Below are 27,199 nucleotides of genomic sequence, written 5' to 3'. Positions count from 1 at the left end.
TATTTTTAGATTTCCCTGCACACCTCTGGGCTAAGCTGCCACTTCTGACATGGTCAGTACACAAGTTGCTGCTGTAATGGAGTTTTCTCAGAAGTGATCCTCTGCAGCGAAGGCTGTCCCTCTGCAGTAACAGTACACATTTACAAGCACAATTAAACTACACATGCAATGTACACGTTATGATACAAAATCCCCACCACCTGTGGTATCTCATGCCCACAGAACAGGGTTAAAAATGCAAGCATATCGTTGAGTCAAATTTTCAATGCAGCTTGTTATGTGACTCTGCCTGTCTTTCTTGCAATAAAGTGATCACCCCCAGTTCCTTCTGCTAGCTTCTATTTTCTCTCTCACATCCTTTGGAACAAGTGCCCATGCTGTTGTTGATTATCTGTTTTTTTCCTATTGAAGGCACTGGGACATCTAACCACCTGTTCCTGAAACCTGAAATAGACTTTCAACTGCCCTGCTGTTGTCCTTATTGTTTTCTTCTGGTCTTTCACTATTCTATATATAATCTTCAATTTAAAGCAGCTATATATAATCTTCTATCTGAAACAGCTTTCTCCTCTACTTTTTATTGCCTGATATCAACTGTTTGATCAGGTTCAGTGAAGATCTGAACACCTGAAAATGGTGTTTCCATGACAAAAATGCATGCCCTGCCAAGAAAGTGCTACTGTGGGAAGCATGAGTTATACAGACTTCCTCTCTTCAGAGTCCTCCCTTATTAACAGACAAGAGTCCAAAGATTGGTAATTTCTAGCGCATTGCTCTAAGTAAGCCTAGAAGAATGTATCTATAAAAACAAGAGAAGCAAAAGGGAAAGTGCAGTCTCTTGACTGGTTGCCAGTCTGTCTGGTGGTGCCAAAAAGAAGACTGTATCATCTCTCCTCCTGCAAACAGAAATAGTCTGTAATAGTCTCTCACTGTATGTATTTTATTCTTACCTCGGTCTGCACCAAGTAGTTCCTTTGGGTACGTATGTGTTTTAAGAATCCAAATATGTTGACTGTCCCTTCATGCTGAATTTGCTGCAGCATGCTGTCTAACACTATGTATGTGCCTGTCCTTCCAACACCGGCACTACAAAACAAAAAAATAGTCTTGAGCCTGAAGTAAAAGAACAACGAAAAAAACTGCTTCTTCAACAAACTGGTGTGTACGAAGATTTTCCTCTACAAATCATTTTATTACATCGTGTACTTTGCTAAAACTTCAAGGCTGGCAATGAGGACAAATCTTTCCAACTCATCTTTTTCTTCATGCAAGAACAGATCTAAAGACAATATTTTCAAACAATTTTTAAAGTATCAATTCAAATAGAACGAAGGGGTTTCCTGCAGGTCTGCAATTTTCAGACTTCTGATATTTTTTAGGATACTTTGTCAAGTATACCTAGAAAAGGGTGGCATATGTCAGCATTTGGACATAGTTAATGTGTCCAAGTTCTTCCATGTTGAAACACACATCACTTTAAAGGGCAAGTTTCATTATGCCACCCACTACAGATATAGGAAATTTCAAAGATACTGGACTGGGGAAAAGTGTCGAAAGAAAAAGCTTAGTCCTCTTCAGATACAGCTAAGAGGGCAAACAATGATTGAAACCTTTCTTAAAAAGGGAAGATGTAGAAGAGTTAATCAACTCCCTCCTGTTATGAACTCTGACTCATTTAGCATAAAATCGGCTGTATTGTAAGATTAAAAACCAACTTTTTATTTTATAAAATACATGAGTAGGGAGTATAAAGTCAAGAGGTCTTTTTTTTATTTAGTCATACATAGGAACTAGTCAGTTGCAATTCCCCTCTAAGTTATGTGAACATGTTATGTGCATGTAACTTGACATCCACACTAGGCTGGTTCTGCGTGGTCCCTTACAGGCAGATCCAAGCTCAGTCCGTACATGCTAATTCAGTCATCTCATTTTTTTCCACAGAGGTGGCACAAAGCATGGCTAGAGTCAGCTCAGATTGCTGTAATAAACTATCTAAGTAAATGTGATATAAACCTGAAAGATCCAGGTTATCAACACACTATTAGACACAAAAATAATAAAGATTACCAGACACCATCTGTACTTGTTGTGAAAGACAAAACATGACATATACCAAAACATAAAAATAGCTAAAAAAAAGTTTCTTGAAGTTCCTCGTATGTGTCCTCTACAGAGCCCATAAAGTTAAACAAAAGTTACATTTCTAGCATGAGATGACTCCTTTGAAATTCCATAGTGCATGGGGACAGGTGAACTAAAAGTTGAATGAAACTGCCTGCAGACAGCAGTGAGTTACACCTATGACCCAATGGAGAGGTCTGACTGAAGCCACACAACTTACCACTTTTAAAAAACTCAACTAAATTGACTTATAACGTATTGCTGATCTCTCAGCCTGCTGGCGTAGATCTCAGACTTGGCATTTTGGGGAAACTTTTATTTTGAACTTCCCAAGAACAGGCAGGATGTAGAAAGCAGCAGAACAACCAAAATGTGGAATTTTCATTTTCCAAGCTAAAAACAGATTTCAGTCTGATTAGATCATCCCAGAATCATTTGCAGCATTTGTGAGGCGACTTTACCTGTTGGCTTCCTCAGAGTCAGCTCCAGAAGGACAGAATTCATGAGGAGGTTCTCTTTCCAAATGTTCCATCAAAGGTGAGGTACTACAGTGGAAAACCAGAACCTGCTTATATATTTTACAATAACCCGGTCCTTCACGGGCATTGTGAAGTCATTCCAGGCCTTACAAGCCCTTTTTAACCAATTTTCCCTGAGCTGCCCAGTTTTAGTGAGCACTGACAGAACACCTGCCTGCACACTGCAGCACATGCAGACCTCAAACCATTCCCCAGAATGCTCCTCCATTGCAAATGACTGCTAGAGCGCAGAGTAGTAATGTTAAAAACAGCAGAGTTGTAGTTCAGCCAGGAATAGAATGAGTCTTCTTTTGTGGACAGAGCTCCTCTTAGGATTACAGAGTATCCCTGCACCAAAGAAAGCATGAGCCAAAAACATCCTAATGATATATTTGCTGAAATGAAACAATTACTGCTATATGTATATCTGGTAAGCTCATAGCAATCAAGAGAGTAGTATAGAAATGTGCAAAAAAAAAGTAAAAAGAAAAGCATTTTTGCAAAAAAAAAAAAACTTTGTGCAGAGCAGCATCATCTTGTTTACAGCCATTACGGAGATTTATACAAGTGGCACAGACAGTTGATTAGTTGGCCTTACCCTGGATAGAAATATCAGCTAAGAAATTAATCTTATTCCATCAGGAACTTTTAAATGTGAGAATGAAATTTTGCTTAACCCATGACTGAAAAACCTTTTTTTTCTGCAAAACAGAAGTGGAGTGAACCTTATGGCAGTAAAAACCACACCTGCAATGAACCACAACAGGCCCAACAGCGTGGCGCTTGGCATGCGATGCCTTTCGCACGAAGGTGAGCACGGGCAGTGTGTATTCTGGAACACCCATGTCAGGCCACTGGGTATAATGGTACTGAGTTACTATACGTCCACTAGACCTCCCTTTCTGGGAACCCTGCAACAGAAAAATAATTCCGTTTGTAAGCAGTCCGCATTTGAAAGGCAGCTCTTCATAATTTTTTTTACATACCAGATAGTTCTTGAATTAGTACTGCCCCTATTTAGTTAACAGCATGCCACCTAGCTCCAAATATTCCAGCTTTCAAAGAGGAAGCGTCCGTGCTTCTGTCCCACCAGCTTGCCCACTAACTGGAAAAATGACAAGGCATTGTCCCTTAGAAAGCCACAGAGGAAGGTTAAGAGCTAGAGGGATAACAAATTACTCTTAAGAGTCACCAGCTATTTCTGCCACTCTGCTTCTCTGTTGGGTAAACAGAAAAAGTAGGATTCATCTTACCCAGCTCTAGTGATCTACAAGGGAAGTAGTAGCCTTATGTAGGCTGCTTTTCTAAGCTCCCTCCCTCAATGGCAACTCAGAGGCAGGGGTACCTTCAGAGAGCATTCAAAGATTCAAAGATTCTCATTCAAAGACTGGCTCCTAAAACAGGCAGAATAAATTACTTGACAGTAAGTGCTGTATGTTATGCATTAACTGTACTGGGAGGCTGAGAGACTAGAAGTCTAACATTTAGGTGTCTGAAATAAATTAAGCTTTCAGAATCTCCCTCAAAGTAGCCAATGTCACACTGCTGAGCTGAGATCATGCTGGTTCTGATTACATAAAACAAGGTGTGGATTCACCTGTCTTTAAAAAGGCAAATGGATAGCTGAGGTGCGTAATTTAATTCACACCACATTTTCTACTAGCTGCTCTCCTTCTGAAAATGTATTCTGCCCACCAGGCAGGCAAAATCCACATTAGCTCTCCAATGTGATCACTGCATTTTCCCTGATGGTCCTACATTGTACCAGTACTACAGGCCAGTGTCTTCTTAGTTTGTTGGTCTCATCAAATTAACTGAAGTTGACAAGCATCCTGGCTGGCTGAGACCTGCAGGATTCATCTGTATGTATTCAACAGAAAAGAGCTGCTGACTGCCTTAAAAATATTCTGAGCAACTTCTAACACTCTCTTTTGCCCAGACTATGTTTTCAGGATCCCACAAACCTTTTTGATCTTGGTGTTTCTAAGAGTAAAATTCCTCACAGTGTAATACGCAAGTACATGAACACTCTTCTGAGTAACCAAAAAGTTCCCATATTCTTCACTACCTTCGGCAGGCCAGTACTGGTCACATTTTCTCTGTCAGAAAGCAAATGAAAAACAAAGAAAAAGAGAAAGAAAACAAAATGTCAAACAAGCAAATTTAAGAGCATAGCCAACCACAGGAAGATACAGGGACTCTCAATATACCCAGTTTATAATAGACATGATCTTCAGTGCAAGAGCAAATAATGTGTATTTACTTTGTGCTGTAAAGAGAGACAGCTGTGCAAAAATGCTCTTTATTTGGAATACTCAAAAAAAGACAGGTTTAAATTATGCTATCAGAGCCACAGCAATCTAATATTGTGGAACTTGCCATTCTGTAGGCACTCTAAAATCTAAAGAAAATAACATATACTCTATAGGAAAAATAGGAATACATTCAATTCAGTAGAGTCGTGTGTGGCTTTTGGTTGGTGCATAGTGTGGGTAGAGTGAACTTATCTCTGAACAGCGAGGGTAAGAGTGAGCTGGTATGTGGTCAGAATATACAGCAGATATTCTGCAGTGTCCAGCCTGTTGGTGGGGCAGCCATATAGCCTTCTCTAGGAGTACTAGAAGAGTACGTTTCTAGCATGGTATTATAAATGAAGTGGTCCTCCCAGCGCGGCCCTTGTCTGCATTTGCTATGTCTGTATCATCTGAGAGAGGCTTAATTGGTCATATGACAAGACATAACATGCATTTTAGGCATTGCTGCCAGTATGTGGCAAATGTGATGCAATGTCCCCACATGTGACCCCAGGGTACCAGCATACCCCCATCACATAACCAGAGAAACACACACCCTGTGATACGGTTTAACCTCATTTTGTCTCACCGGACAAATGTGTATCTAGTCATGTAGTACGAAAGCAACTGTGGGTCCCACATGATGTTAACAAGGAGCAGCCAGTGAATATCCAGAAAAATCCACCCAAACTAGGCCCTTCTCCTTTTCAGGGTCTAAAGCACCCCTGAGAAAGAGATGACGGAGATTAGACTGCTAGCAGAATGTAGCACAAGGTCCACAGGCTGGCCACTCCTAAATATATACAAGTCTTTGTGTCAGTATAAGAGAGTCTGTTGTATGTAGTTAGACCATAGTATTTTCATGACTTCAGTTGTTTGCAATTAAGTTTAAATGTTTTCTTTAGTTTCATATTACAAACCTTAATCTTTATACTTCTATAGCCAATCCTAGTACAAGCAACTACTACAAATTGTGCTTTTTGCTCAATAAATGCCTTAAACAGATTTTTAAAAGAAAGAAAGCAGTCTGCTAGAGGTAGATCTATCAACATCAGGGAAATAAATAACAGACAAAGGTACTCATACCCTTCCTTTCTCAACAAGATTAGTTATCATCACAATAACTTCTACGTTGTGTTCCCATATCATTCTCCAGAAATCTTCTGCTGTCGATTTTAGTGGCCCTTGAGCTGCAATGTAGGCTTTTGGCTTGTTGTAGCCCTAAATTGAAATATAACAAATGACACTTGTCAAATCACAGTCCACAAGCAAAAGGAGGTTGGGAGGAGTACATGACATTTTATGTATCTATTTTTAAAGAATCTCAAAAGCTTTTAAGTACTTTTGAATTTATAACTAACCAATTCGCAGAAACCCTGCGACACCAGATGACATATGAATACAACAGTTATGTCAATGTTTACCATTCCAACAAACAGGATATACGTTCAAGTGCCCATGTTCTGGCAGAATGTTGACATGATAGTGATTATGAGACATCTGTTATGACAGTGGTTTAAAAAATGAATCAAGATTATTCACATGTAAATTACTGGGTGACGAAAACTGAATAAATGGTACCTCGATGAGGCTCTCAGCCAAGTGGCATCTTTCTCTCATAAGATTATTTCAGACAGAAGAATTAGCCACTTACCAAAAATGTATAAAAGAACAAACATTCAGATGTGAAATGCTTCTTAAATGACTAAGTTGTGACAAATATTTTTTGTTTCATGAAGCTCTGCATTAAGCTGCAGCTGCTAAAATATCAAGATGGATTCAAGAAAGAACTGGAGTTTTACCTGTGCTTTAACTTTGTACGCTTAACTTAGATTATTAAAGGCTTTTTTTAACAAAATCTGTAATATTGTGCTAGGGTTTTTTTATTAACTCTATTCACCTTCATATATCAGTATTTACAGAAAAGGCTGACAGACAAATGGGCTGGCAGATAGGAAAAGGCACTTACATCAACATAGTTGGCATTAATGTAATCAGTCAGTTTTCCATCCTTTTCTGCAAGCTGTGCTAATTTAACCCTAGTATGATCATCTGTAGTAAAACAAGGGAGAAAATAAGCATAGTTTTCTGCAAGAATTACATTATTTCTATAAAAAATCTTTTTTTAAAAATACTGAAACAGGTTTTTACAATACATAAGACTTATACAGTGACAATCACATATGTAAACATCCTGTGCTTAGGTATGAATCAGATTCAAAATTCTAGTTTGCAGAAAAATAAACTAACGGATCCAAGGATTCAGTATTTAGCTGCCTGAACAGCAGCACCTGGGGTAATTTTAGGCACTCTGACATATTCCCCTACAGCCTCCAGATGCTGCTTGTGAAGGGGAACAGGTCTTCTCCAAGTCCTGTGTTGTGACTGCCAAGTCTGCCCAGTGACCTGGCTACCCTGGGATGTCTCAAATGACAGTAGGGACCAGTGTTAATGGCAGAAACATTCCAAGTTAAAGAGAACGGAGCCTAGACCCTGGAAAGAGATGAGACCTTGGAGAAGCTGGACAGCTGAAGAGCTTCAGCAGTGGCTACCTCAGGGAGAGCTGAAGCTTTCTGTAGCCTGCATTGATTATGCAGCCTAGAGACTTGATTCAGTCGCACAGGGCAACTCTTGCTACTTGAGCTGCACTAAGCTGCTTGCGCGTTGCCCTTTGACAACAAAGCCCCTAGGCTGGCACCTTTTGTACGACCAGGTACAAACACAGAGTGACAGAGTAAAATTCTTGACTTTCCTTCCCTCTAAAGCTATGTTCAGCCAGGTGGAATGGGATTTCTTGCTGCTGATTTACGTTGTCTTCTCCCAGATGGGCTGATTCTGTCCCTCTTTCAACTAAGCTCTAGTGGCCCTGAATGCTGAACATGTATTTAATTTAGAGCTTCTTGTTATCAGAACAAAGATGAAATACTATAGAGAGTTAAGAAAAATATATTAATCCACCAAAATGATCAAGAGCCCAGAGGCAATAGCTTCCAAGAGAAATTAACAAAACTGAATTGGTGTTTTTTAGAAAAGGAACATCTGGGATAGTGAAGAAGGGCAATGCATTGGGAAAACGTGTCCTGGCTAATGAAGCTGAACTGTTACATTGTGGCAGGGCACAATACAACATAAAACCAGTACATTTATATTTGTATATGACAGTAAACATATCCAGGGATTGTGAAGCTCCTAGAGAGGATAAATCATCATTATTCCAGATCAAAGATGGATTAATTTTGGCAATCAAAACACAACTTCTTTGGCTTTATAATGACATTACAATGAAATCTCCCAACTCCCATTGGGTCGTCACAGAAGACACAAATATGTCTTGCTGACACATGCTCATCAAAGCAGCAGAATTCCAGAGGACTGACTTGAGGAGATGTGAAATATCATGCTACTTCTCTCCAAGCATTTTGCTGAACAGTAGCCAGGGCTTTCAGTGTAGAGGTTTTTTTTTCCTCTAATAACATAGAAATCTATACTTGTCTATGATTATTTCTTAAACAAAACACCATGTGATGCATTTACTTACAAGCAACAATGTTTATGTATCGATTCTTATTCTTGTTGTCAGGGTGATTAGAGCTGTCTGATGTAATACCAAGATCTACAGTACAGCTCTGGATTTCCTGGAGAAAAAAAAAAAAAAGTATGTCATACTTTAGTAAGCATTAAGATACCTAAAATGTTTTAAAATGCAGTAAGTCAGCATGAAAAGAACCACAACCTTGTACCCAGTTATCTATGATATTTTACAACTATATCATTACTAAAAAAAAAAATGCAGTGAAATAATTCCTTACCTGATAAAACTCTTTCAGTGTCTAATGAGGGAATGAATGCAAAAAAAGTAAAAAAAATCAAATTCCACAGCACAGAACAAATGGATAAAAGTGTTTATATAAATTACGATTACTATATGGAAAACAGTTATGGTCATGCAATATATATCTCCATAATAACAACAAAGCTGAATATTTTGGCATAACTCTTAAAGGAAACACGAGGTAATCTTCCTGTTAAAATACTTGTATCTGTTTTCCTGTCTTTAGCTTTAATGTTAGACCTTAGGCTGGTGAAAGCTTATACATATGAGCAACGTCCTTGCCTTTAGCCAGATTATCTATATATTTAACTGTTCATTGGATTTGTTATTAGTCCTTATAACTGCACTAGTTTCTCTATGTAGTGCTTTTTTGTCTCTTTACATTCAGCTGTAAAACCTCCACTGGAGCAGGACAGTGTGCTGCTCAACCAGCCTTACAAAATTAATTTATTTTACTTTATTGATTACTTTAACTGACAGGAAACTCAAGCATTTATAAGGTCCGCATTGCTAAGTAGGAAATATGTTGTCATGACTAAAAGTACTGTAATAATATTTTCCAACACTTTTTAGGATCTATTTTAATATTAATCACCTTCACTATTTATGCATATACAGGAAAAGTGGTTGCCAGTCTGAAAATTAGATTTTAAATATCAGTTGTTTTATAATAAAGTAAATAAAAAACCTAAACCATCCCTGTACTCTCCTCTCCAAGTGTATGATGAGTCTGCAAAGACAGTGACTGTGTTTCAAGTTTTCCATATCTTCTAAGTTCTTTATCGGTAGAGAAAAGATGGGGAACTAATTCTGGGGTAGTCTGTAAAGCCAACAAGGATCTCCAAGAAATGATAAGGACACTGAGTTTTTTGTAATAGTTAAATCAAGCACGAAATATTTCAGATGGTGTATGTGTAGCTCAGTGGATCACTGCTGAAATTTAGGAAAAGAACGACTTTAGGGAAATAAAACTTTAAGATGAACAATTTGATTTCTGTATTGCCGTCCTTGCTAATGGTGAAAGAACTTTTTCACCATTGTATTTACACAGCCCTTCAACATCTTTTCTTATTAGCAGCCAGTCTAGCTGGACCCCAGTCCTCTCAGTGCACATGCACACGTGTAATGTACGAACATGGATGGGACATTCAGAAGTATTTACAAATTTGGTCCCACAATCAGATATTCTGAACGTTAAATGAATTGGAGAAGAAATGTTGATGAAGAAGGTTAGGTGGATGACATGGAATTTTGGTCCATTTGCTGGGGAAACAAAAGCAAAACCAAAAGATGCAAAACTATGAATTTCTTTATTTTCTAGGGTTTTTTTTTTTTTTCAACAGGAATATTATAATAAAATTTTAAATTAATAGAGATCAGTTAAAAATCTTATTTCTATCCCAACTGATTTTGTTAGAAATCACTTGTCAGGAATTTTAATATCACAGCTTTAATTACAGGGTTTAGGTTTATAATGTTTATTTTATGTGACTTAAGTTAAAACTTGTCTGTCTTTAAACTGCTGGTAATGCATATGAATGTGAAGAACAATGAAGTTCATTAGTTACATACGGCAACAGTAACACTATATGATGAGAGCATATGTTTCAAAGTTTTGAAATACCTCTTATGAACCATATATTTTAGGAAAGGAACTGTAAAACTTTCACTACCACATATGAAGACTACATTAGTTCCCCTGTTAATTAGAAGTCTTGCCATGTGTACTCATAATTACTTCCATATTTTTTCTCTGTAAATGGAACAAGCAAATGTGGGTAGCTTCTGAAAAATTCAATTGGCATTAGTTTTGGAAAAGCTTTAGATCTACAGCTGTATCTGATAAACCACATAGATCGCATTATCTTTGCATAGTTTATTCATTCAATCATTTAGTATTTATAACAGTGATAAACATTCCTATTTGCATCCCAGTCCTTTTAGCTTTTATAAGCCTCCCTATTCTTTATGCATAAACAGTCCTTACTGGGCTTCCGGTCCTCATATTTACATGCACTTATGGAATTGGTCCCAAAGTCAGAATATAAGGCCCAGTTCTTTGTTTCCAGGCATTTAAATTTAACATTGTATGTGTTAAGAAGAAAGATGACATCATAGAGCCATACCTCAAATTCTTCAGAAAAACCATTACTTGAATGTAAATCTGCAACATGTTTTGGAAAATGCTTTATTGGAATTGCTCCAACATCATCTTAGGGGTGGGAAAAGACAAAAAATATATTTATGAAAAATAAAAAGCTAGTGACATATAAAGAAGTTTATACGTAGGTAATCCACACAACATCCTGAAATAAAAGTTTTGGCACGAATTTTGGATGTACAATGCCCACAAAAACAAAAACACTCTTTAACACCATTGACATTTCTAAAATAATTCTGTAACAATTACATATTTTTAAATGATTATTTGGAAACAACACATAGAAAATGCCTTGCTAGGTCTTGCTCTGTGTTTAAGCCCCCAAAATCAAGGTGATGATCCTGCAAGATGCTGATCTTCTCTGTAAATTGAAGAGCACTCATAACTACCTTAAAGTCAAGGGGAAATGGGAGGATTAGCAGTTTGCTACAAAATGTTCAATGGGAGAGGACAGGAGCAGAGCTCTGAATAATACTGGTAAAGAAAGAATGATCTGGCAGAGGAGTCTGGGTGCACAAATAAAAGCCGGGCAGACAATGGATTGAGAGCAGCCCTGAAGAGAAGGACTTGGGGGTGCTGGTCAATGAGAAGCTGATTATCACCCGTCAATGTGCACTTGCAGCCCAGAAAGCCAGCAGTGTCCTGGGCTGCATCAAAAGAAGCGTGACCAGCAGGTTGAAGAAGGTGATTCTGCCCCTCTGCTCTGCTCTCGTGAGACCCCACCTGGAGTACTGCATCCAGCTCTGGAGTCCTCAGCAGAGGAAGGACATTGACCTGTTGGAGCGAGTCCAGAGGAGGGCCACAAAAATTATCAGAGGGCTGGAGCACCTCCAATATGAGGACAGGCTGAGAGAGTTGGGGTTCTTTTAGCTTAGAGAAGAGACAGCTCCAAAGAGACCTTATTGCAGCCTTCCAGTACTTAAAGGGGGGCTACAGGAAATCTAGTGGAGGACTTTTTACAAGGGCATGTAGTAATAGGACAAGGGGTAATGGCTTTAAACTGAAAGATGGCAGATTTACATTAGATATAAGGAATACATTTTTTTCTATGAAGGTGGTGAGGCACTGGAACAGGCTGCCCAGAGAAGCTGTGGATGCCCCATCCCTGCAGGTGTTCAAGGCCAGGCTGGATGAGGCTTTGAGCAACCTGGTCTAGTGGGAGGTGTCCCTGCTTCCAGGAGGGTTGGAAGTAGATGATCTTTAAGGTCCCTTCTGACCCAAATCATTCTACCATTCTATGATTCTATGCTTTAGTCTTATTAGTGTTGCATTGGGACTCTGATGCAGTACATAGACTAGCTGCATAGTCCCAAGCCTGCTAAATTAATGCAGCATTATGACAGTAGTATAATTTTAACTGATGTGTTGCATGTTTGCATTGATATCCAAAGGAAACAACAACTAATTTTCATCTTTTACTGCATGAGTGAGTACGTCCAGTAGGGATTTTCCCCCCATTTTCCTCAGGCTTTATACTTCAAATTTTAAGTGAAAGATTTAAGACTTTCTGGATACAATGTGATTCATGCAACTTCTGGGTCCTAATACTGAATCTGAATTTTCCATCTGATGTTTATATTTGAGGACGTCTCTCTTTTAATTTATACAAATACAGAAACACACTCGTGTAGAACATTCATGAGAGATCATGTCAAAAACCTTTGGGACTTTTAATCTTCACTTTCCTGTAAATATGCTATGTAAACAAAGTCATCTGTTCTGTTAATTACCTGTTAAAGGCTGACATTTCAGGTATTTTTGGTTTTGAAGAATAATACCTTTTTGTTTTAAAGCCTTTCATGGATTAAAAATATGTTTAATTCACAATCTAATTTTATGACTGTTTCATATGAGAAAGAAATATCAAAAACATTGAGCAAGGACCTGTTATTCATGTCAACAGATGTTCAGCATTTAGGCCACCTAATAATTTTAGCTTTCAGTTACAAAGAATTTGTTGATTTGTATTAAGATCCATCTGGTCTTTCACTTACATGAATGGGTCGGAATACAAAAAGTGAATTTATCCAGTCAAGCCTAAGACAAGCTGAACAAATGTGTAACACAAAGTTCACACTTCAGAGATGAAACCTGGCATAAAGCGTTTGTTCTAATGACATGCAAACACAAAAACACAAGGGAAGGTAGATGATCCTAAGAGTGAGGACAGTAAGGGAGAAAGAGATCTCAGCTTTGGTGTAATTACTGTTTTATTTCCTTGCCAGTGCTAATCTCTCGATTCAATCACTTCTGACTCCAGGAATATATTTTATATCTGGATGGCAGATATCACTTGCAACTACTTAAAGGTTGCTAGTGGGTCCTAATTGCCCTGTAATTCATTATTTGCTCTGAATGTATCTTTAAACTATGCTGCGAAGTGCCAGGGCATTTTCTGTGAATAACTGCAATTCTCCTATCTCTGCCAATTAAATCTAACAAAAGGAAAACTTAACATATAATGAGAACTGTGGAGTGTGCTTTTAGTCATAGTTACAATAAAAAATTAAACTTAGCAGTTACAAAACACTCTTCCTGCTCTATGCTCTTTTCCAGTATTATATCAGTTAGTCTCGATTGCTGAAACACTTGTACAATAGTAAACATAAAACCTGCTCACTTGGTATTTGTTGCACACAAAATATAACAAAAATATTTCCTCAGTGCTTGCAGCTTTTCCCACAAAATATTTTACGCATCTTTCAGTCACTTGGAAACACTTTTCTCTCTAGGTTAATATGTATCAGTACTTCAGAAGGAAAATCTCCAGCATCAAAAGACATATTTTAAGCACTCGGAATAACTGTAGCACAGTTCTGTCTTATAACAATGGAGAACACTATCTCCCTGAGGTGAGCTGGTCAGGAAAAACTTCAGGAAAATTATACTGTTGTACTGCAACATAATTAATGATAGAGAGTAAGAGCAGAGATTTCCTATAATGATTGCCACTTGACATTCATATATATTCACAGCTGTTCTGAAATCAAGCTATATCCCTGCCTATTGACCATTTAGAAGAAGGTTATGTGTTTCCTAACAATAGCAATCAACACAAGAAGCATTTAAAGACGTCTACAATTCCATTACAACAGAAGTCTAATATTTGGGATTTATTTAATTAAATGTGTTTACTAGTTCTCTGCACAAGGGATGATTTTGTATCCCTTAGTCATTCCAAGGGAACCCATCCCCCTGTGTAATAGCACAGTTTACAAAAGCATTACTCATGGAACAAGATATCCTTTTCTCATGAGTGAAAATGTGTCTCGGGATCTGCTGCAGAATTAATCTATTTAAGGTATTTTTCATTCTACTCGGACTGAAAAAGCTGGGAGGGCTGCACACGCTGCTCTGATACTCTTTGAGAAGGAAAAAAAAGAAACAGTTTCTCCAAATAACTGTGATGGACATGGAACCAGAAGACACTAATAATACTCTGTATTTGTGTACCATTTTAATGGGAGGTCACAGAGAAACTTACCAGTAGTTTCTATGCTAGTAAAATCTATAAGTTAAAGAAAACATAATTGCAAATGAAATGCAGATCGATGAGGCATATATTGGCCCTGTTGGTAAAAGAAGAGGTCATGTTCTAAAAAGAATAGGTCATAGATGACAAATTCAGTTAAAGGCAGAAATACAGCAGAATATGTTGCTGGTGTAATCCTCTGCTTTGTGACAGTGAACTAGAGCTGTTTAATGTAGCTCCGACGGCTACACCAGCAGCCATTTCTAGTGGGGCTGCACCACAAACGGCTAGAAGGCACAGCATATCTTTGACGCAACTCTGTAAGGTGAGGATATTTCTCTTGTGTTAACCTACAGGAGAGAGTATTAGTAACACTAGTCCCTGCCTCCATCAAGTGCTCCTGTGTTTATTAGTACAAGAGAGTACAAATCTCTGGTTTACAGGTGTTACAGTATGTGAAGAATTCATATGGACACATACAAGGCAGCATCTTCCAACAGCTAACACCAATCCACAGAACAGTTGACAAAAAATACCTGAGACTGGGAAGATTTGAGCTGGGGGAGCAGAAATGACTCGAGGTGACGTATTATCTTCTAAATAAAAGTGAGCAGTCTGGAAACACTTCCTAGAGGGGAAGAAACATAAAAAAATATTGCAAAAAAAATAAAATGTTATCTGAGACCTTTTGGAATTCTGACATTATTGAGTAAGAAAGAAATCACAGTTTTGAAAACCAATGGAGTGTCAAATATTACTGCTATGATATAAATATTCCCCCAACACACCACCAAATTATGCATACAGCTTGAAGATACTACATTAACTCAGCATAATACATAGTTCATGCATCTTTACCTATACCAGAGGCAGAAGATAGAGCACACATCAGACATAGCGAGAGCTGGAAGAGGAACTCTGCATCAGGAGCTACTGTAGATGCTGCACAACAACTCCAACTATAAAAAAAGCCATTGTCTTCCTTGATTATCCAACTTTGCACACATAATTATTGTTCCCTTTCATGTGATTACGCTAGCCTGAAGATGAAGCAGTGTATGAGAGCAGTTCTGCTAATTCATCAATAGATCCTACTGCAGACACGGAAATGGAATAAAAGGCAACATGCCCTCTAACAGACAAAACAGCAGCTCTGGATCTACTATGACTGTGACTGAATAATTTTTTCATAATGTAATTGCAACACTGAGGATACCTTAACCAAGGAGGACTTCCTGAAGTTGACATACAGGAACAGGGGAATTTATAACTCCAGGAGATGCTAGGTTTGTTGTAAAAACATTGAAGGATGAATGCAAATGGAATCAACCTTAACTATGACCCACAATCTTATTTGTATCTGTGCTGTAATCCAGATGTGAAGATAATAAGAATAGCATCTGTTAAGAGTCCAAGCTATTCAAGGGACTAAACAACCAACTGCTGCTGTAAGCATTGCAAAGCTTCCTTAATTAAAAAAATCTCCATATGATTAGACATGCTAATAACAATCTTTACTCTGGGTCACTTAATCTATTTGAAATATTATTCACTAATTGTTAAATTTAAAAAGAAATATGGGCATCAGGAAAATATTAATCTCATTTTATATTTACAAGATTCTGCTTCTTCAAAGCTGTTGGATGAAGCTGTTACACGATCTGTTGCTATTTTGTCTAATCACTTGTGTTTTAAATTCTTCTGTACTGTTTCTGTATCACTGCATGGATAATTTATATAATTGTTATATAATTGTTATAATCAAAAAGGAATTTGATGCTACTTTGAGAAATAGATAGGGAACATGTGGATATTGTCATTCTTTCCAGAACTATTAATGCAGATCATAAGGACTTTGGAAAGCCTCTGGGAAGCACGCCCATACATTCAGAATGTGTTGGGAATTTTCTGTCTGGGTTCAGTGCAGATTCTCTTAAAACAAGAAAAAGTGGACAACTACATCAAAGGGAAAATTGTGGCATGCAAAATAGTTCTGGTTCATGACAAATTTGGAGTTCAGCTAGAATCCTCTAAAAGCATATCTGTGATGCTCATAGAGGAGCTTTGGCTTTGCATAACGTGTTTGGAGTAAGACTATGCATTATCTACTTAGTTTTTACGGAGAAATGGTAATTTTGGAGGCAGACCAAGAACACATTCAGGATGTGCTTGGGAACATCCTTCTAATTTTTGAAGAGGCTCTAACATTAGCACTCCATAGAGTTAGTGGCTGCTGAGGTGAGAGAGGCTGTCCCAATGCTAGTATAACACTCAAGAGTTAGTCTCAGGACTGTGTGCAAAATGTCTGTGAGAGGTAGGCAAGTATCAAAGTACTTCAAATCACTTAACACTTCTGGAAAGTCTGTCTGTGCTTGCTGGGCACTGACAATGCCGATGTACTGTGTGTGTTAAAAACAGCACCAACCAACCAACCAAACATGCCAACCAGCCAGACTGCCCAGAGAGGCGGTAGATGCCCCATCCCTGGAAACATTCAAAGTCATGTTGGATGGGGCTCTGAGCATCCTGATCTAGTTGAAGATGTCCCTGCTCATTGCAGCGGGGCTGGACTAGATGACCTTTAAAGGTCCTTTCCAGTCCAGACTATTCTATGATTCTATGATTAAAGCTCTAAAACAAAAAAAATGCCTCTCCCCTGAATGCCTACTGCTTATGAACAATGATCATACATAAAGTTTATGGACTAATATCACAGAGTTTTGTCACCTCCTTGTTTGAGAAAAGATTGAGCTCAAAAGAATTCAATTAGCATAATGGCTTTCACATCTAAAGCAGTGCTGAAAATGTCCTCATAATATGCCATATATTCACTATCCCTTACTGAGCTACTGTATCTTTAATCTTTAACAAGTTAATTGTAGCTGAAAATAAATTATACCCTTAGTACATTTGGGAGATAAATTCATAGCAGTTGACTTAACCTGTAATAAGACCCATAAATAGGCACTCCATCTGCTTCTGCATCAGCAGTGAAAGCCTTCATGACTAAATGTAATGTTAATAACCGTGTCTCGTTAATTATCACTTGTTGTTAATGAAAAAAGCGATGACTATTTCAAACTTCCAGACAAAGGTCCCATCACTCAATGTTAACCTGATTATTTAATTTACACCTTTCATCACAGCATTTAGATCTTCAACCTAAAACTGTAATTTGTAATTTAGACACTGCACTCCTTCGAACAGAGTGGAGAGATGGAGAACATTGATGGAGAGAGTGCTAAGCCATTGAATTAATTAGTGTTTGTATCTGTACAGGAAGGAATGTGGCAGCAGCTCTTCAGTTTAACAGGAGGGATACTAGATTTGAATAACACTTAAATGTGAACTACTTGGGACAAGACTATGCTTCAGACTGCAGAGGACATGATTTTTCTGGTGTGTGGGCCCCTGGACCTTGGTTGAGGATATGTGATACCTACTTGTCCCCTGGGGCAGGGACTGCTCAAACCTTGACAGGGATTGTCACCAAGGCAGGCAACACAGCATTGCGCTGTGTGTGTGAGTGTGTGTGTGTGCAGGGTGCTCATCGCTCGTGTTGGCGGAGGAAGGGAGCTGAACCTCGGAAGTCAGAAGAATCTGTGACAGGACAGGTTTGCACACCCTGGGCTCACCCAGAATGGCCTTAGAGACACAATTACTTCTCTTTCTGAGAATTTCAGGGTCTTTCATGCTCACAGGATATCTGCCAATAGGTATTCTCAGACACTTATTTATCAGAATTTATTTTCAAATGGTTCCAATCATTTAATGATCCAATGGTTCCAAAGGATCTTTCAACGGATCCTCAATGGATCAAATAAGTAAAATTATTCTATTTCTAAATGGTTCAAATTAATTTTAAGTGCTCATCAGCTGAAATTTTAATTTTAATATTTTATTAACTTTTATTTATAATTTGGTGTCACCCAGCTAAAAAGTTTTTCCTTCATGGATGGATGAGTATGGCATTGCTAAGTTTAAATCTGTTTTAATGTGTCTCTGCATGTGCAAGTTTAACTATCCTTAGAGAGGGTTCTCAACTCTGTTCCAATAAACATAGGATTCAAGGCATCAGTTCAAATAATGGATAAGAAAATGAACATTTTCTGACAGCTGTGGTTCAAAGATATAGGGTGGTAGAGGAAAGTTAAAATTTAAATGACTACTCAGGGTGTTGTCTGTCACTGGGCTACTCATTTCTGATGCATTGCTGTCATGTAACTTCTAGGAGGCTTCATGACATCCAGCTGATATTCAGTATGTCTATAGATAGAAATGTAGCTGGAAATGCATTAGCAGTTTGCTGTTCACATTGTTAGAGATAGTGTCTTAGTGAGATTCACATATATTTGCTGATAAAGAATCCTGAATGGTACAACTCTCACTGACAACTGTTATTGTTTTACTATTTTCCAGGCTGGCCTTATGATAACCATTATAAAAACTGATTTGCACAAATAGCCTGACAGTTCTTCCTATACATCATTTCATCAGGTGTATTTTCATGATCACTTCTATGAACGGTTCCAAAAAAGTACATGCATGTATAAGCAATTTCCAGTATATTATATGTCAGCACAGAGAAACTTTAAATTTCAGTCACTTTAACAGATGATAAGGTTAATTCAGCAAAATGGGAATGATGAAGCTATCCAGAAATTAAAGAACAGAGCAAGGAAATTGAAATATTCCTCTTGCATCTCTGCTGCAAGGACTCAGTCAAGTAAACAGATACTGAGAGAGATGGATAGACTCTAGATTTAGATAGGAAATTCTCTCTAAATCTATAAAAAAAAGATCTATCTGGAAGACAAGGCCACTAAACAGGCAAAAAAATCTCCTTGTTTATTCCACTGTAATCTTAATCATTCTGAAGAAATGAAAATAACATCACTTGAAAATTGCTGGAATTACAAAAGATTTGATGTACAGAACTAGACTAGTTCAAAACTGTGTATCTTCCTACTGGCAATTAGACAATCTCTAGACAATATTGCCATTGAAAGTTTTCATCCCTGTCAGAGAAATTAATATTTTATCACAGAAAGATTGAAATTGTGCCTAATGAGATAGTGAAGAGATTGGGGAATTTCCTCAACTGCTGATTAACAATTTCATGCAAAAAAAAAAAAAAAAAAAAAAAGCCAACAAAACCCAAACAACAGATGGTACAGAATTATTCTTCTGATACAAGTCATTCAAGTGAAGAACTAAATAATTTTGCCTTTTTTAACCTTGAAAAATTGGAACTTGTCTCTCTTGGTAGTTATTTGGTTTTTAAATCAAATAACACATCTTTTGCATATTAAACACACCTTTTGCATATTCAGATTAGGAGCTAATAGCAGAAACAACTCAAAGCACTATTCACTCAAATAGCCAGCTAGGATAAACCAACGCAATTTTTTGAGTACTGTTGCCAAAGGAATATAGAATAACTTCTTGCAAACCTAAACTTTTCATGAACTTCAATAAGTGAAAATAATTGTCCCACATCAAAAATAATTGTAAAAAGAAAAATTGATAGTTTATATAAGTTATTTAAAAATAAACTAAATCTAACCATAAAAACACTTATAGACTTCATACTAATATTTTCCAGGCATAAAGAAAACTGCATAGCAATAAAGTTAATGTTCTGATTTTTCCCAGGCTTAAAAAAGAGGTTAGGGTATTGGCACCTTTGAAAGAGGGCCACAAAGTCCTACCTACAATACATAGTCTTTATGTTTCATTCCTCTGAAATAAGAACTATGTTACTGGTGTTATCATAATGCCGAGAAAATTTTCTTGAGGATTAACAAAAAAAGAGCTCCACATTTTATTTTGTAGTACACAAGAAATACAGAAAAGATTAAATTCAAGTTCAAGAAGATATTACAGCTAACGGGATTTTTGTTTGATTTTGAAAGACCTATGTTACAGAATTGTTCATTCCCAGAGAAAGAATACAAAATGAACACAATGTTATTTGACAAAAACAAGCTTGTAACGTGTAGGATTACTAGAACTGCACTGTACAATCTGGGTCTTAAAATGGATGGTGTTCTTTTGCAAAAGGAGAAGATTTCAAATACTATTTAGCTTCAGGGATGAAACCCTTTGGAAGATGAATATGAACATTCATGTTGCATAACATGAAAGACGGGAAAAGGTTCTCAATATGAAAGTGGTTAGCTGGAAATCCTGTGATGGACAGCATAATTATCCAACTAGACATAAACGAAGAAATGAGTTGCACATTCCTACAGCAATTAACTACTTCTTTGAAAAGAAGAAATCTTTCTGAAAATTCATTGCTCAAAGTGTCTTTAATCATGACAACAGCTGTCTGACTCACTGGCATGCTTGCCTGGAACAAAGGAAGCTTGAACTCAATTTCTCAAAATCTAGTGTGTTCAGGGATGGGGATGTATTTTGTCTCCAAGTGGGATATACCCTGCTAGGCCAATAGAAAACCTGTGTCAGGACACTAGAAGAAAACTCAGTAAGCACAACCCTGATACCATAAGCTGGAGATTACAGTAGTTGGTAGTTTGGAAAGGGCAGTCTGGGGTCTTGTTCCTGGTTCTTCACCACTTTTATACATTTTATATGAAGCAGGATTGAGTATGGAAAAAAAAAAAAAAGAAGAAGAAAAAATCTCTAGAAGCATCTGTGAGATGTCTGGGCCTGCCTTCCCCCTTGCTCATACAGCTCCTGGAACAGCAAGGTCCTGTTTCTTGCTGCTAGTTTATGTGTTAACACTGCAGAAGCAGTAACAGGATCAGGTTTCTGGCAATCATCAAACAAGAATCTCCATGGCAGGAAGTTATTGCAACTTACTTCCCCCTTCTGGACCACCGTGTTTCCTCCCTGGCAACCTGCACACTCAGAAAAGTGTTAGGGTTGCATGGATTGTGAAAGCCCTATAGAGCAGACGTGTCCCTAGGAAGAATCTCTGGCTTTGTCTAGAACCAGCAAAACACAGCCAAAGGCTCGAGCACTGACACATACTGTCACATGGCTAACTAGATTCCTGGTAGGTTTTTAGCTCAGGCCAGCTTCCATTACTTCACACAACGCTTGACACAGTTTGGGGTTAGCACAGGGCAGAGGCCATCCCCAGTAGGTGATGTGAATGTAGCCACTCTTGTTTTTTCCCCCTGAAAGGGAACAGACTTCAGCTGTACAGAAGAGGTGTGTGCCATGCTAGCTGGTCCGTTTTATTTCACAGTATAGATACAGTCTTTTGCCCTCACTGATTATGTTATCATGACTTTTTATAGCTATCACTTCTCTTTAGACTAATTTTTTTTTTCTTACTGTCTTAGCAACTTATCAAGTCCCTGAGAAACAGGCCCATGAGGGAACCGGAGCACATGTATGCACATGAAACGCATCTTCAATTACCTACTGACTGGTCTGAAAGGCTGGGGGGCAAATTTTGGTTCAGAGATAGGCAGAATCACAAACAACAACTTTTAAATAACAGGCAATCATAAGAACTACTCAGTAAATGACCTTAGAACATTCATACTATTGAACTAACATTAAACTATCCCATTTCTCTCTTGCATACAACGTCAGCTACAGCACACTCCAACAGTCCTGTATGAATTGCTTATTCACACAGTCCCATTGAGGACCACAGATTCTCATCCTTAATTGACAATGACCTTTTTCAACTGTTAAAGGACTGGAAAGATGGGAAACAAACCCATGCCATGCTATTTATTTTTCTTCTCCCTCCTGCTCTTCCCGGTGCTCTCTTGGCTTCTAGCCATTAATAATCACAAGTAATTGTTTACTAAAATCTCTCAATATGGAAATAAACTGTTTGCAATCGTTTAACCCTCTGCAAAAGAACTGTAGTTGAGCATCTTGGACAGAAACAACCTTATTTTGTCTGCTTTATGTCACTGCACCACTGGGAGCAAGATAAAGACACAGTGAGAGACAAGATCCAGTCTCTGGTAAACCAGCTCAATAATGTCAACCATGTTTGTCAAATCAGAGCTCTTTAGAACTGAAAAAGAAAACCAACCAAAAAACAACTTACCTCCAGTATATGAGAATACCCACAAGAATCACTAGACAGATAAAAGTCAGGGCTGATACGACCACAAGTGGTATAACTGTCTTCTTCTCTGATTCCAGACTCTCAGCTAGACCGATACGAGACTCATGGCTACTATTACTTGCCTCTGCAGTCAGAGAAAATTGAAATAGTCCATGTTTAAATTCTGAAAAATGCACAGCACAACTGGATGATTCTTATAATGAGCCTACTTAATACCACTTACCTCTATTTTTTACTATGTACTGCAGCAAGTGTATACATTTGCAAACCAGCTTACAGAAAATAAGCAGATAGAGGGTAAAGCAAAGTGTTCAAGCTTATGTGACTCAGCCTTCCAGCAGTGGAGCCTTCTTTTTGTAAGAGCAGCAGATTGTTGTTAAAATATAGAAGAAGAAAGCTTTTTTATTTTCATCTGTTTATTAGCTGAAAGCCAACTGAGTTAAGGAATCTAATTATATAATATCAGAATGTGTAAAGAACACTTCGATGTTAAACTGTCACTCATACAGTGCAAATCAGTTCTCTGACTAATAGTTTAGTAGGAAAATTTTCTTACTATAGTCCCTATGTGCTGTCTGTATTGTACTTAAGCCTTCTATATTTTAATACCTTATCCATTCTGTAACTCGCCTTATAGATAGATCCTGCTTCCTTTGAATCCAATTGCAGTACTTCGTCCACCAACTGTGCTGGAGCCAGAATTAAATTTCCTACCTGAATCTTTCCAAGAAATCAAATTATCATTTAGATATTGTCTAGCTTTCACATTTCGGTCAGCCTTGTGTTGTTGGGTGACAGAAATATTTGGGCATAAGAATCTATATGAAGATTAAAACAATATATTTTATGATCTCATTAAAATAAACACAATGGTGGACGAGATCAATCCTGTATTTTTAACTTTGGTCATACCTCAAAAAGCAAACACTTTAAAACTGTGATTTTTGACACAAATAACTAATTCTTTTCAATCAGTGATCTGTGAGTATTAAAAGAGTTAAAACACAGAAATAAACACTTGCACTTGTTAGAATTAAACCCCTAGATTTTCTAAGAATGTTTTCTGCTTTTGTGAACAGTCCTAATTCAAGGAATGTTCGGTATGGGAGCAGAATTTTGCTGTCTAGAAATCAGGGAATGGAGGGAATGGAGTTGTATCTGAAAAAAAAAAAAACAACAACAAAGCATATGTCTTAAATATGATGTCAAAAACCAAACAGCTTCACACAGTACAGATTTCCAGGCAGCTCTCTGCTTCCGTTTTCTTGAGTTTAGAGGCTTTCAGGGCTTTATACGCAAAAAGGTCTAGGCTCTGATCTTACAAGCATCTTCTTGGTTTTAATTCAAAGTACTCAAACACCCAAATCAATCACTACTCTTATTACAGACACAAGTTGCTTCTGGAAAATCTGTCCCTGAGTTTCTGGTGAGTAGGCTAAAATCTGTATTTCCTATTGATTTCAGAAGAAACCACATGTATGCATGAGAGATCAGAATACGATCCCTTTGAAGCATCCATACTCGCTTATCCAACTCGGAGCTAATTCACAGTGTAAAACCCAGTCTTATCTGTGTGATGACACAGGTCCTTCAAACTGCATGAGCAAATCCCATTAGCATTCCTTCTATGGGGAATGAAGAGCAGGCTTCTCCTGTAACAGCATGTTCCTTGCCTACTTGGCCATTGCTCCAATGATGGCAGTTGAAAAGGCAGCCTCTTTTATAGGAGATTTCTTTGCTACCTAATGATTGATGTGTTTGGATCCTTTGCATATTTATTCATATTAATTTATCTTACAGTTTTTCAACAGAAGTTGAAAGGTTTAGGTAGCCATAGAGATCTTATAGAGAAAGCCCTAGTTCAGAACAAGCATAAATATGCATTAACAACGACAAAGACTGGGAAATTACAATTTTTTCTGTAAAGTCACAACAAGAAGATATTTCATAATTTTGGTGAATTCACTATAATGTATAAATAAGTTCTCAGATGAGGGGTTGGTGGTTTTTTTGTTTCATTGCTTTATAATTGAATTAAAGCAAAGATGTCTTTGATTTACAGGACACCATGTTAGACATGCTGACATAGACTTTTCAGTTTATTAAAAGACAATATTTGGCATCATTTATTGGAAAAAATAATGTACATGAAATGATACTGTATAGTGTCTTTCAATAATATCTAGAAGACAAACTCTAAGTCTTTTGTACTACTACTACTACTCCTTCAGTCATGTATAATGCTTTTTGAATTACTACCAGTAACAATTCAAATGACACCCGTTACGTAAATTGTAAATCTCTTATGGTTCTTTCACATTAGTAATATACGTTCTGAAATACTGATGTTCTTGTTGATTTTTAAAGAAATGTTATGCATTTTAAACAATATGGTAACTACTTTCCTACTGAACTAATTGACTTATTGATTCAATTTTAAAACACCTACCTTGTTAGGACTCCTATTAATTTCAGCATGTTTTTTACTTTATTTCAATATTTTTTTTTGTTTTCTCTTGATTTCTATTTTCTGTTTTTCACATTCTGTTAGCCACAACTACACAGAGTGTCAATTTACCACCTTTTCATATTAGTATTCTGTTGCTCATGAGTAATACAACCTCATATGATTTAACTGTATATTTGTAGGAATGTGCTAAAAATTTCACATGCTTTGTGGATTCCATTCTTTAGTGGATTTAGTTGGATGACACTGCCCTCTACAGATGCTCTGAGTATTTAATGGGAATTCATTTTATTTTCTAAAATACCTGTTTAATCTTGGTTGTTGGGTTGTGGGGTTTCTTCAAACATCATAGACATTGTTTCTGACTTTACGCTTGGATATTTCAATGCTCTAAGAAGAGGCAATGCAAATTATGTGTCTGAATGCTACGAGTTTTCCACAATGCATTTTTGAATGGAAGGAAATGCTTTCTATTTATCAAGTTTTTATCCATGTGAGGTACAGTTTTGTATTCTGACCATATTATTGGAATCACAGATCACAAATACTCTCACTGACTTTAAGAGGGCTAAATAGGAAAATAGCACTAAATATAAACAGATAGAGAAGAATTTGGCTGTAAGTACTTTGGAAATATGCAAATCTGGCACAAAAAGTCTGCACCTAACTGAAATCTGAAGGTAGCATACAAAGTAAGAATGAAAATGTTTCTGTGAGTTAAGATGAATGAGAATCAAACTGAAGCATCTTCTTCCTTGCTCAATACACCTTAGAAAATACAAAACAAAACACAAGGAGGAAATGTGCTGTTGTAAGTTAAAAAGCAGGATCTCAGAGGTATGTTTCCTCTGGCAGAGGCATGGTTTTCTCTTGTGTTTTTATAAGGGCAGCACTTGTCCTTGTACAGAGAAGTTACATCCCTCCTAAATCTTTAAAACTAAAATCAAACTATTAATATTGAAACAAATTCTGGTTTTAGATTGTGCACCACCTGACTTCTGCTGATAGTACACATCTATCCAGAAGCAGAGCATGAATCTTCTTACTGAAGAATATTTCAGGTGCAGTTTTAAGTAGCCAGGAGCAGCATTCACAAGATAGTCAGCTCAGCATGCACCCCCTGTTACCCCATGTTTCCTTTATCACACTCACTGTCACTATCATGTTCTCCTTTTATTATATGTAGGTAAACCTTCTCATTCTCAATGGCACAAAAGTATCCCCTCACAGCTTTCCATGGTATTCATTAGACTTATTCATAACTAACCTGCCTCAGAGATGTTGAATATTGATGAGTGATCGCTAGTAACAGATGAGGCTGATGACTGTGATGATCCAGGAGTTAATTCTGAGTTACCTGCTTCAACTGCCCCTTCAGTGTCTCTCTCATTAAGGTCAGGAAAACTGAAATCTGTTGAAGTTTCATTATCATTAAGGCTATCTGAGGTACCTTGGCCAGAACCACTTTCTTCATCACTTGTAAAAACAGCCCAAGACTTAGACTCTGATGTGTTTTGCAATGGGACACTAGCAGTTTGAATGCGGTTCTTCAAAACTGTCGGGTCATTGTGCTTCTTAGGTATCGTGTTTGCCGTCAAAATTGGTACGGATGTATAATTATGTCTCTCCATGGCATGGTTTATATGACTGTCTGATGCAGTAGTTGAAATTTTCTCCTCTTCTTCAGGTTTCTCAGAATGTGAGCTTATAATTAGGTTACTCTGATCCTTGTTATTGTTTACCTTTGTATTTTGTTCCTCTACTACCATATCCTCAGCTTCTCTATGGGAATTGCATGAGATACAGTTGCTTACAGGGAAACCATCGTCATAATCATCGTAGTCATCCTCAACTACAGAAGGCCATGAATCGGTACTGGACATGATACTGGGAAACAACCCAGAGGATTCTCTAGAAGGAATCAGCAACCTACTCAAAGTTACAGGGATCTCACTTTTGGGAGGAACAACTGTAACAGAAATATGTACATTTGGTAAAGGAAGAGTATGATGAATGGACACATCGGAATCCGAAACAACTGCAGGCATACGAACGGGATCAAAACCAAGTGCAGAACTTGCAGAGACACTGGCAGACTCACTTTCAAAAACACTTGAAGAGATACAGCTGTATGCAGTAGCTACATGTGATAACGTATCAACTGTTAGGAAGGGAGTTCTTATGGCATTCGCAGCTTGGGGGGGAAAGGCATTTGTATTTTCTAAACTGGTCAGCTGGAATGAAACATCGCTACTGTGCAATGAAGGCA

The 27,199-nt window shown here is 37.6% G+C and overlaps 1 protein-coding gene across 1 annotated transcript in view; it reads right to left on the bottom strand.

Annotated features, from left to right (window-relative positions):
• Positions 1–27,199, bottom strand: part of PTPRZ1 (protein tyrosine phosphatase, receptor-type, Z polypeptide 1) — a gene marked incomplete at its 5' end in the record, with an annotated part of 97,550 nt that overhangs the window by 9,564 nt on the left and 60,787 nt on the right. Inside the window, 11 exon segments of the mRNA XM_010079457.1 lie at positions 951–1,086; positions 3,387–3,550; positions 4,604–4,738; positions 6,020–6,154; positions 6,903–6,985; positions 8,472–8,568; positions 8,743–8,763; positions 10,892–10,977; positions 14,935–15,026; positions 22,443–22,587; positions 26,198–27,199. The exon segment at positions 26,198–27,199 is cut by the window's right edge and continues 30 nt beyond it. Coding sequence (XP_010077759.1) covers positions 951–1,086; positions 3,387–3,550; positions 4,604–4,738; positions 6,020–6,154; positions 6,903–6,985; positions 8,472–8,568; positions 8,743–8,763; positions 10,892–10,977; positions 14,935–15,026; positions 22,443–22,587; positions 26,198–27,199 — 2,096 coding nt within the window.

The sequence above is a fragment of the Pterocles gutturalis genome, unplaced genomic scaffold (genome assembly GCF_000699245.1).
Source record: "Pterocles gutturalis isolate BGI_N339 unplaced genomic scaffold, ASM69924v1 scaffold4214, whole genome shotgun sequence".
NCBI lineage: Eukaryota > Metazoa > Chordata > Aves > Pterocliformes > Pteroclidae > Pterocles > Pterocles gutturalis.
The sequence above is the reverse complement of the archived record's forward strand: the minus strand, read 5'-3'. Positions and strand labels throughout refer to the sequence as shown.